The sequence below is a fragment of the Megalops cyprinoides genome, chromosome 23, assembly GCF_013368585.1.
Source record: "Megalops cyprinoides isolate fMegCyp1 chromosome 23, fMegCyp1.pri, whole genome shotgun sequence".
In the NCBI taxonomy this organism is placed as follows: Eukaryota; Metazoa; Chordata; class Actinopteri; order Elopiformes; family Megalopidae; genus Megalops; species Megalops cyprinoides.
Window position 1 is genome coordinate 84,228 of NC_050605.1, and position 12,574 is coordinate 96,801.

Sequence of the window (12,574 nt, forward strand, 5' to 3'; positions counted from 1 at the left end):
CTCAACACCAAAAAAGCTTCAAAACATCCAAGTGTAATAGTGAGAAATTAACCCTTTTTTTACAATAATACATCTTATTTTAATCATGCGTTTCAATATTACAATATTTCTTCTGTTACTGTTAGAACTGTGTGATTGCAAAACTGAAAATGACTTCATGTAAGTTCACTCAATACCGACTGATAAACAAACCATGCTGTTTGACTGATTATTTCATGAATATGAACACAAACACAAGTCCACCATTTAAAATTTTATTTCAACAGTCAACATACATCTATGCTTATTACAACTTCATAAAATATTAAAAATGTGCACACTGCCAAAATGAAAGCAAACTATGTTCTCAAAAATACAACAGGCCTACGTTCACTCTTCTTCAAAAGGTACCATCTTGAATCTAGTACTGTGTTGTTCTGTTTGTTCCCAGAAACCTGCTTGATTATCTGTTTAATGAATCAATTGATTTGAATTTGGCTACATTGACTGAGTGAAGAAAATAAACTGTGGATATAACCCAGCAGTGATTAAACAGTCATCTGATTTCATGTAACAGATCTTTCCCTGTTGCCTGTAATTAACTCCTTGCCCGATTCAAACCGCAATACCTGCTACTGCATATGCACCAAAGATATTACATACATTTTCACAGCTTTGGAGACTTAAAAGAAACGTTCTTCAAACTAATGCACCTGTTTTCCATTCATCTCACCTCTTATAAAGAAAACAGATAAAACAAAAAGAGATAAATATATTTGTGTCACATGTTAACCTAAAAGGTGCGAGAGGATTTGAAGCTGTATGGAATTGGGGTGATGTCACTGCTCGCTTCTCAAATTCACAACCACCTTCCTTTCTTCATGTGTTTGTCAATCTTGCTTAATCCAAAACCCCACTCACTACTTCATCTTGTCCAGTCGCTGAGAGTTTGCCACTGAACTGAGCCCATCAAATCCACAACAGATTGTGCAGAGCAGACATTCTGCAACAGAGATTCCGGTCAGACTTTCAGCACTGGAACTATGGAGAGGCCTCATCTCAGATTCAGTACTGGGACTATGGAGAGGACCCATCTCAGCTTCAGCACTGGGACTATGGAGAGCCCCATCTCAGCTTCAGCACTGGGACTATGGAAAACCCCATCTCAGCTTCAGCAATGGGATTATAGAGAGGCCCCATCTTCAGCAGTGTTTTGGAGGCACTTCACTGCAACAAAACTATGTGCGCTCTTATGAATGTGAGGCTTACTGAAAGCTGACACTTTCACTAGCTGTGCTGGTGTGAGAACGCCATACTGGAGGCAGGAGCTATACCAGTGATACCAGCGCCGCGTATTATCATGCTTAATCTGCCAGTTGGTCTAACGTTTTGTCAAACGTGCTGTCAGGACAGGTGGCTTAACTCAAATTTTTCTGTAAGCTCATCTCATCTGACCATCGTGTGGTGGTTTTTCAAACTGGAAGCTGAAATCTCAAAAACCTTCTGTAGTAGATGTAAACAAAAAGAGAAAATGAACACACTGAACTGAGCCTTGCCCTGATGTGTTTAAACTGAAACTTTTGTTAATTTCATCCTGAAGTTCTTCTCTAGTAACTGTTTGAGGTGGTGTGTCTTTACATGAATGGAATTTTGTTTTCTTGGAAATTAAACTAAAGTTTCTGCAACACAAATCTTACGAATCCAGCTAATGTGCCATTTCCCCAGTTGAGTGTCCAGTTAGCAGTCTTTGCAACATGCTTTCCTGATTTACCATGAAATCATTCTCGTTATTAGAACCCAAGGGTCTGCTCTACATTTAAAGGCAAGCAGTCACAAGGACTATAAACACAGAATGTACGTCCTTGCCATATTACTGAAAGCACTTGTTTGGCAATTTGTTTTCCCTGTCACACAATCAGAAGTGCAATATTGTTTGGATTGAAACTGCTGTCCAGTGCTTTTAAAACAAAACAGCTAACTGTTGAAACACTTTAAACGATTTTGCAAAAGGCAATAGTGCAATATTACAATACAGAGAAGACTGGGAAGGTAGCAAACCTGGTGAACGACTGCATTGTTGCGCCCATTTTCGGTACGCACCCCACGCACTATTGTATGTATGAGCGTTGTAGTCCAAGTTGACACCAGGAGACCATCATGGCCAGCTGCACTACAAGGGTTTTTTTCATCAAGAGTTCCAGCCTCTTCCTCTAGTTGATCACTTCCATAAACAACTCTTATGTCTGAACGAGTAATGTCAAAAACCTTCTCTCCCTCTCCAATTCTGCACAGAGGGGTTTCAATGATCCATTTCACACCATGCTGAAAAAAATCCTCAGCTCTTTGCCGCAGGGGCCTTCTGTAGGCATCTCTTCTTCCTGTTAATTGTAAGACCTGAGATTGCGATTACTGATGAGCTCCGCATTGGAGAGCAACAAACCAAAAACCAAAAAAAAGCAAATAAACCCCTTAATTTGGATCTTGTGAGGTACTGGAGTTTTGCTACTTTAGGCACCCTCGGAAGCCACTTATGTGTCTCAAGTCAAGTTCGGTTTTGTGCTTGGATTGTATACACTGTGCATTGGTGGACCTCTGGGTCTGAACTTATCACCTACTAATCATGCCAGTGCGGAAGCATGTCAGCAAACAGAGCACACAGAGGGCTCAGTCTTCAGTTGAAAAATAAACTTTGTTAGCTGGTGTGCGTTCCCCTTATTCCCCCCTATATTCAGAAACACACAGCTGCCTCTTTGAGGTGACAGTTTCTATGTACAGAGCTGAGGCCATAAGTACGTCAATTCTGGTCAGGGGAAATTGCTTGAAGCATGTAGCTCAACAGCCAATCCAGAGTCTTCAATGGACAAATCCTCAAGGCGTCTTCAGGAGGATCATTTAGATTGGACCAAAGGAAGCCGAGCTTCCCCACCATGACCGTTCTGATTTGATGAGCTTGGAGGGGGCGGGCTGAGGGGGCATGGCCTCTCTCAGGACACTTCAATGATCTCCATGCTGCCTGAGAAGCTGGACTGGCTGCCCACCTTGCCCAGTTCCTCCCGTGAGTGCCGGCCCTCAGAGCCACCGTCACCAAACTCCATTTGGCAGCTGCGCCGCTTCAGCTGCTTCTCGAAGGGGCTCTCCTCGTGCCAGCTGCGCCGCGAGTCACCACGGTCACTGCCCTTCTGCCGCCGCCGCACCGCTGCCGGGAAGCCCGCCCCACTGCCGCCAAACAGGACGGAGGCTGAGTAGATGCGGGCCGAGTCAGAGGAGAGGTACCAGCCACTGGCCAGTGAGGAGGAGGAGGAGGAGGAGGCGGCTGGTGCCAGGATGTCTGAGTGCCAGCCCTTGAGGGCTGTGTGGCCTACACCTGGCCGTGCCAGGTGCTGCTGGCTGCTGGACAGACCCAACAGGAAGCTGGCAGCTTGGGGTCCGTCCTCCATGCTGCCACTGCGGTGCAAAGGGTGGGGGTGCGGACTGGGCAGGGGCTGCGAAGCGCTGGGAGTATCCACCTGCTCTTTGTCAGGGCTGTGCTCAGGAGTGGACTGCTCCGACACCTCCTCCACAGGGGAGAACTGGCAGGGCTTGCTGGCCGTCTCCTTGAAGGCTGAGGCCTTGTGGTGCTCCACCCCCTCAGGGGCGTGGCCACTGCTCCCGCCACGGGACTTGATATCCAGGGAGAAGGAGCGCTTGAGCCGGACGCTTTCCTCCCCGCCCTCAGCCCCGCCCAGACACAGGCTATCCAGCCCTCGTGCCAGGGGACACGCCTCTACACGTTCCCCACTGATATGACTGGGGACTGGAAGCTGCAGAGGGGCAGGGCCCACAGCGGTCTCTAAGGTGCTGAGGTTCACCCCCTCCTCCTGCCCAGCAGGGTGCAGCAGCGTCAGTTTGGCGATGGCTCCCATGGGTCCCGGGGGAGTCTTGATCTTCTTCTCAAAGTCCAGGAGCTGGCCCAGAAAGTTAAAGTTAGGGGATATGGTCGGTCTTTTCTCCTTCACAAACCTGCAGGATGAAACATAATGGCAGCGGTTATCTTAGAATAAACAAACTCTCATTAACGCTTCTCATTGTACATGCTTTAATTGGACACCAGAGACTGGATAATTAGGGGTGAACCAAGGCCCTTGGTCTATTAGACTGGAATCTGGGGATGCCTCTCTGATTGATCCTGAACAAAACAGGAAGCCAGGGACCCCTTTTGGAAGCTAATAGAGGGCCTTTGTTAGATTTGAAAGCCACTGCTCAGCCCACAGTTACTGTGTGGATTATGACACAGGAAAGGAGACATGTGACCCTGTAGGGTGTGGCTATGGGGATGCTCTGGGACACTGAGGGGCATGACGATAAGGATGTTCTGTGACATTCTGGGATGTGGCTGTGGGGATGATGTCTGGTGCTAGGGGGTGCAATAGGGGATGTTAAATGATCCAAAAGGCTGTACCTGTAGGCTTCATCCAGAGACATGTCCATCCTCTTCATGATGTAGGCAATGGCAATGGTGGCAGAGCGGGAGATTCCAGCCAGGCAGTGGACCAGGACCCTGGCATTGGAGGCCTTGGCTCTCTCTGCAAAGACAAAGGAGAGGCCACCCATTCAGCATGTTTTCCCAGGAGCCATCAGGAAGGAATGTTCCTCTTTGTGTGTCTGTGGAGAATGTGCCTGCTGCCTCCAGCACTCCAAAGCTCTCTCAAATCCTCCCCCACCAATGGTTTCATAGCTGTGGGGCCTGACCTGAGTTTAGCGCACCCAGCACACAGTGCTGAGTCTTCTATTTCCATTCACAGAACTACTTTCTTTTTTTTCATTTTCCATTTTCTCCCCAATCTGGAATGGCCAATTCCCCAAAGCCCCTGCCGACGTACCCACCCCTATCCCCATCGGAACGAAGCCAATGTGTCCCGCCTGTGAGCTCCCGGTCACTGTCGGCTAGTGACACGGTCGGGTTTGAACTCTGGCCGTAGCGCTCAATCTACACTCAGAACGAGTGCTTTTTACCGACTGAGCCACTCAGGATCCCCCACAGAACTACTTTCTGAAATTCAAAATTATGCCAGCTATGAAGATTGCAGTGTATGATACATTGTGAGTACTGCTAAGCAGACTTAAGAACAAGGAGCTACTAGTAATGAATGGATTATGCAGCCTCATACAGTGTGTGATAAACACTTACGTTAATTCCTCCCCGTGAAGCCCTCTCTAAGAGCCAATGAGGTGGCTGAAGTCTGATGATGACCATTATCACTCCAATGACCCCTTTCCTGCTGCGGTTTAGGGTGGCCATGAAGTTTACAGACTGACCTATAAACTCCACAGACTTGTCAAGCCAGGGCAAGATCTTCTCACAGAAGCTGTCATTGACAGGCACACGAAGGAAGTGGGATTCGGGGATGAAGTCGGGTTTGGGGCAGGTGTTGCTGGCATTGAGGACATAGGCAATGCCATTCTGCTGCATTAGATCCTGCAGGGAAGGGACACAGGGCATACAGCTGAGAGGGACAGTCACTCACACACACACCCAGACAAACGCAAACATACAGACACAGAGACATACACACACATGCACGCATGTCCACATGCATGCATACACACAGACCTGTGTGAGCCGAGAGGGACTAATTCACTCTAATGTTGCTTGTCTGCGTGCGTGCGTGCGTGTGTGTGTGTGCGTGCACATGTGTGTGTGGCTGGTACCTTGTTGAGCACATCGCGCTGGCAGCCCAGGTACAGGTGGGGCAGGATGCGGGTGGGGCCCACATTGGCGACTGGTAGGCAGGGCTGGGAGATGCAGGACGGCACCAGCACAGACCTGCCCTCACACAAGCCCGGGAACAGGTGGGAGAACTGCGCGAACCCCCCTGCAAACACACACACACACACACCCACAGGTAAGAACTGTGCAGACCTCCCTGCAAACACACACACACACACAGGCAGGAACTGTGCAAATTAGGGGTCGACCGATATGGTTTTTTTAAGGCTGATACGATAATGATTATCTGTGACAAAAAGAGGACGATCACTGTTATTTCAGGCCGATATTTGAATGCTTTTAACATGTTTTTTTCCAGAGTGAAAAGAAATAGGCTGTGACAACATGGACTTAATTACAAACCCTCTTTCCTTAGTCATATATTTTCAGGCATAAAGTCAAATAAAGAGCAAAAAGATCAAATGAAAATTCTTTCTCAAAGATAAAAATAAACTGAAAATTGCAATAACTAAAATGACCACATTTGGCATTACAGATTATCTGTGAGGGTCACATTTGAACTGCAGCATGTGTGTGAGGGTGTGCACGTTCGAATGAGACGGTGTACAAGAGAGAGACAGGGCCTACTAAAAGGGAGCTAATATTGACGTTGTGAAGGTAAATTTCTCTATGGTTATCTTATTTTGGCTATGCAGCAGATGCTTATCGCTATTTTAAAAGCCTTCAATTATCGGATAAACAATGGCAATCATTGTGTAAGAAATAAAGAAGATTGATTTAGGCTGCATTTTCATCATAAAGCATGAAATATCACACCTTCAAACTAGCTTGTGTGTCCACGCTTTTTCTGAAGCTGTGGGGAGATTCTAGGAGCCCATTTGGTCTTAAGTCATTTATGTAAAAAATAGACAGCTCATACAAAAGTAGGGTACCATGTGGAAGGACTGTGATAAAGTTAGCGAAAATACTGTGAAGTGCAAAATGTGTGCCACAAATTTTTATTTTAATAACTCAACTTCCATGATGATGATGAGGCCAAATGAAGAGGGCAAACGGGTATTTTCAGCTTTGCCGCAACGTTCCGACATACAGTACAACTGCAAGCGAGCTAAAGTTTAATTTCGTCAACAGTTGTTTAAATGACAACTGTAATTCAGAAGGGCTGTGCTTTAGGGTAAATTTCTTTGAATGTTTCATGTGAAAGATTAAATATACATTACTATTACATTTATTGTTAAATGTGTAGTGTCAAACTGTTGCAACTTACAGCATAAGTGCACCAATTAGTCCTTATTACAAGTCCTTAGCAAAAAGGCTTGGAATATAAAAGAAATAAGCAGTATAAGTGTAGACTACTTATACTGCTTCAAAAAGGTCCAATTAACCTAGTGTAATTTGGTTAACGGCATGTTTTGAGCACAATGACCCTTTTACTGGATACTTACCTTCCATCCTTGTTTCCAGCAGCGGGTCTGAGAAAACGTTTGATTTTCAAGGTCAGGTAACGCTGTCTCAGCCAATGAGGGAATTTTGTAGAACGTTAGCCATACCAATAGCAGTTTTTCTGACAGAGGAGATGCGTTGGGATACTACACGCATTGCTTTTAAAAGTTTTTTTTTAGATAGAATTTAGTGCACACACACACACACACACACACACACACACAGGTGAAAACTGCACAAACCCTCCTGCAAACACAAACAAACACAAGTGACAACTGTGCAAACCCCCCTGTAAACTCACAAGCACACAGGTGAGAGAAGTGCACAAACATGTAGACCATGTGTTTCCTTTACAACACATCTTTATTCAAGGACTCAAAGTGTCAGAGTACACTTTCAATAACATTTTATTTTAGAAGTATCTCTTCTCATTTCTGTCTTTGTGAATCTCTTTACATAAAGTGTTATGATGCTTCCAAGCAGTTGATTCTTATAAGGGGAACCTTTTGTGAACTTAATCTTGCTTTATCCTAAAAAATATATCCGAAGTGACTGACTACTTCGTCTGTAACTCCATAAACTGCATCATGCACTATATATGTCAAAGGTCGTAGCCAGGTCACTTTCTTTCATTTAAAACAACTTTCAAACCTCACTTCCTGTCAGAACTCCCCAGCTCTTGGGAGTTAAGTACAGAAAACTCACTACTCCTGACACGGCTGCCTGGCAACCAGTTGGACAAGGATTTCCTGTGCGTCACATTAGAGGTCCCCCTGAACAGATGCCTCTGCATGCTCCCGTTTTAGGGCACAAGACCTCTTACTGTGTCAAACCTGGTCTTCAACACTTTGAAGTATCTCTGCTTCCTGCCAAGCTATTCCATGTATCCATAATTCTGACAAATATTTCTAATGTTAGCATGAAATTTACTATTAACCTATTTCCACCAATGTCCTCTTTCCTGCTGACAGATAAAATCTTTACATAGCTTCTGCAGTCCACTTTATTAATCCACTTTAATTATTTAAACCCTCAATAAAATCTCCTCTGATTATGTTTTTCTTAAAGCAGCATCATTGCCCTTCTCTGTGCTTTTTCAACAGCTTTTATGCCCTCCTATAGTGTGGTGCCCAGAACCAATATGGCCTGACCAGTTCTCACTACACCCTGAGTGAGCACCAGTCTCACTACACACTGAGTGTGTACCAGTACCACTACACCCTGAATGAGTACCAGTCTCATGACACCCTGAGTCTGGACCAGTTTTTTTTTTTATTTACAGCAGAGTGATTACAAAAACACAACTTTTTCAAAACTGAGAATAAGAAAAATTGTGTTAACCTTTTCATCACTGAGAACATCAGATGAATGCATGATCATGTTGGAAACAATTAAGACTTATCCGTATTTGTCATGTTGGAAATGAACTAGTCTTATCCAATAGTCATCATTATTTTTCTTACTTTCACCTGCAAAGCCCATTAGCACTAGGTTTTCTGTGAGAATGGTCACTGCATGCTCAAAGCCCTCAGCACTGAAACTTCATTTTCAGTACTGGAGAGTCCTTGCGCTGGAGGAAAAGGTAGAGAGGATGAGAACTACTCCCCCTCTCAATAACCACTGACAGACATCAGTGACTGCATCATTAGTGTACCGCACTCAACATCAGGTGTGCCACAATGCTGGATACACTCTACAGTTTAGGCAGAATAGCACAGCATAATAAATGCTTCACAATCCACATTATAACAACATGGAAACAAACAAATAAGTAGAACACAGTAAAATAAAATACAATAAAAATAAAAATGAAATGTAAATTTGTAAAAATTAGTTTTCAAAAGTGATTTAAAAGACACAGACTTGGCAGCTTTTATATTGTCAAAGAGACTAGAGCCATGCCAGTGATACCAACCAAGTTTCTAAAGCGACCCAAAAGAATGGCATGATCAAGTGTATCAAAGGCAGCACTTAGATCTAATAGAACTAAAACAGAGGAATTATCAGCATCAGCATTTCTGAGAAGGTCACTGGTCACTTTCAGTAAGGCAGTTTCAGTGCTATGCGAAGAGCGGACGCCAGACTGGAATTTTTCAAAAAAGGTCATTTGAACTCATCAAGACTAATAATTGTTCGGAGACCACTTTTTCATTTTTATGAAAGAAAAGGTATATGGTGATAAGTTATTTAAAACAGAAGTACCCAGTTTCAGTTTCTTCAGAACAGGGTGAGCTATTGCCCATTTAAAACGAGAATGAGGAGCCTAGCTGAGCTGAACAGCTGGTTCTCATCATTTAACTTCTTATATTCTATAGTAATACAACACAACCAAGCAACGACTGCAGCTGAGCTGAAATCAACCTCAGTGCTAGTATATACATACAGGAAAAGCTTGTTCTAGGAGGTAAATAAAGGCCATGATGGTTTAATATGCTTGTCATCTTGGAGTTATTTTAGGTTTACTAGAAACAAGCAATTTAAAATGAACCTTTGGGAACATGTTCAGCTGGACAGACAATAAATTGTCTATTAGACTAACTCCAGACCTGATCACATGTAAACACTATCTAATTGACTACCTCCAGATTGATCACATCAGCACTATTTGTCTAAAGTCCAAGATTTTACGCTGCATTCAGTGGCATAGTGTTGCGGTCGGGAGAGAACATAGGGTTGCAGCAGTGAGTTCAGGTAGGTAGGTGCAGATTTTTTGGTCACCCTGTATGCAAGCATCAAGGCCTTGAACATTTTGAGGGCAGCTACAGGGAGCCAGTGTAGTGAGACCAAGAGAGGTGTAACGTGAATCCTTTTTGGCTGGTTGAAAACCAGATGTGCAGTTGCATTCTGTATCGACTGCAGAGGCTTAGTGGTACATGCAGGTAGGCCAGCCAAGAGAGCATTGGTAGTCTAGTCTTGAGATCACCAGTACCTGGACAAGGAGCTGCACAGCATACTCAGATAGGTAGGGCCTGATTTTTCTTATGCTGTACAGTGCGAATTTGCATGATCTGGTAGTCGTAGCAATGTGGTTGGTAAATTTTAGCTGGTCATCATACTTAATTCCTCTCCACAGTGACAAAGCCAGATTCTCAGCCAAACTGGTTTGGTACACGTAGTTCTGGGTCCAGAGTAATGACAGATCATGTCTTATTCTGTGCCCAATCAAAAGCTAGCCCTTAACGTACCCACTTCTTTCACTATTACATAAGTGCACTTATGTAATAGTGAGGTAATGGCAGAGCAAAACCATGAAATCATCCTATATGACATCATCTCATATGACTATCAGACACAACTTTTTCCAAGACAGAGAAATGTTCAACTATCTCTAACCTCACCTCCTGTTTTTTTAACTCCTGTCGGTATCCATATTGAAAAAACCCTATGAATTTATAACTACAAAAATGGCTGATATGAAATCCCTTTATGGTTTCATATCCTATTTCAGGCTGTTTTGACCACATACAAACCCCAGAATGCACTGCTCCACCTCTACTGTTCTCTGTCATTGATGATGAAGGTTTCGTGCAGATCATCTGCTTAACCCACTGACCACAGACCTCTCTGAACTTTTCCCACGTAACTGGAGATGGGATTAAAACTAGGGAGTAGCCAATCCTGTATCAGTGGCTGAGGGAAGGATGGCATACACTGGGTGTGATGACATGTTTACTAATGCACCCTCTTCTGCACCTTTGTGGGTAAGAAGCTTTGTGCTGGACCATGGTAAGGCAAGGAGACCCAGCACACACAAAGCCATCCCTGATTCTAACTGAGCCTCATTCACAGGGGCAAAGACCTACTCAGCTTCCATACACAGAACTGGGCTCAACAGCAACTGAGCTCTATGGAACAGCCTAGGCGTACCACGTGCAGAGAACCACATAAAACATTCACTGTCCAACCATGTCACAAGACAACCCCTAACCAATGAGCATGTTCTACAGTGATCATGTACATGCCGATACATTACATGCATATTACACAAATGCATAGAATACAGTAGTGTGCATAAAACAAAGGAGTAGATATTGAGGTGAGAAGGAGGAGATTTTGAGGTTGAGAAGGAGTTGATGTTTGGGTGAAGGAGAAGAGTATCAGAGTAAACAGGAGGAGATATTTGGGATACACAGTGAGGGGCTGACCTGAGAGAAGGTGCACGGAGGAGAAGTTCTTCTCCAGCTTAGCCAGCAGGACGGAGAGGAAGGCCTCTGAGGACAGAGATGCAGGGTCTGCAGAACTCTGGTCATACACTACCACCTCTTGCTCCATCTGCAGCTCAACCTGAGAGAGAGAGACCGAAGCATCACCCTGCAGCACACACGCATGTGCACACATGAATGCGCACACACACCCATACACACACACACATGACCACCTCCTGCTCCACGTGAGAGAGAGAGACTGAAGCATGGCCCTGCAAAACAACCACACAAACACTTAACATATTAGTGTTCATCACAGAGTATTCTCACACCACAGTCTGGCAGGCAGATAACAAAGGATCCAGTAGAGCTCAAGGGTGCCACACATACTAACCAAAGTATCCATTTACATATCCCTTACCCAATGATTGCACATAGAGGTAGTACAGCATAGAACTGATTCCAGTGTCCAGTGTGATCACAGATAAAGCTGATATGACGCTGGATAAGTCTACACACATGATGAAGAACATGGATGACTGCCAACATAAATGCTGACCTCCATGTTTGAGTAATGTGACACACAAACCCGCAGGACGTACAGGACAGGGACCTCATCATATATTGGAAAAGGCAACTGTAAGGAATATAAGCTATATGATTTGTCCAGTCTCTTTAAATGTTCTTGTAAGTTCAATTGGTTTACAGACAATGGAACCTGCTGTCTACAGGAAACCGTTTGGTTCATGCATTACCATGACAGTTACCACTGTTCTTGTGTTGGGAGAGTGACTGGATTTGTCAGCTTCTTTGTTCTTGAACTGTGGGTGGACTATCATGGTGGGTCCTGTGAAGTTTGAAGATACTCACTGTGTAACATTTCTTGGCATTTGCCCTGCCTTGTGGTACAGTATCTGGTATACTTGCACATCATGACCATCATTTACTCTCTTCAATAGACCACACCTGACTGGAACCTGTCTGAACTCAGAGATATCTCACATAAGTAGAAATTTTTACACTACTACTATCTTACAGACAGAGACAGAAGACTGATGCACTATGCAATGTTTGCCATTATATTTGCATAATTGGACATTATATTTACCTAGGTGCTGAGTTGTATAATTCCCCATGGATGGGTAGAGTCCTGAAGGTTTTAGCTATGACCCATTCCTGATCTACGACCGTTAACTGAATACCCTGCAGGAGTGGTTTGGCTTCTGAGTAAGGATCCGGGCAAACTACAAGCCACCTTGGACTTCACCCACAACAAATGCAACAATATCATTCACATAAT

General features: G+C 44.3%; 1 protein-coding gene across 7 annotated transcripts in view; it reads right to left on the minus strand.

Annotated features, from left to right (window-relative positions):
* Nucleotides 1-257: 257 nt before the first annotated feature.
* Nucleotides 258-12,574, minus strand: part of dusp16 (dual specificity phosphatase 16) — a 39,145-nt gene continuing 26,828 nt past the window's right edge. For all 7 annotated transcript variants that reach the window (XM_036517820.1, XM_036517822.1, XM_036517821.1 and 4 more), the window contains exons 3-7: nt 11,275-11,413; nt 5,668-5,831; nt 5,275-5,434; nt 4,418-4,541; nt 258-3,978 (exon numbers count right to left, since the gene is read on the minus strand). In XM_036517820.1, the coding sequence (XP_036373713.1) occupies nt 2,964-3,978; nt 4,418-4,541; nt 5,275-5,434; nt 5,668-5,831; nt 11,275-11,413 (1,602 nt within the window). In that variant the 3' untranslated portion in view covers nt 258-2,963. The remainder of the gene's footprint in view (nt 3,979-4,417; nt 4,542-5,274; nt 5,435-5,667; nt 5,832-11,274; nt 11,414-12,574) is intronic.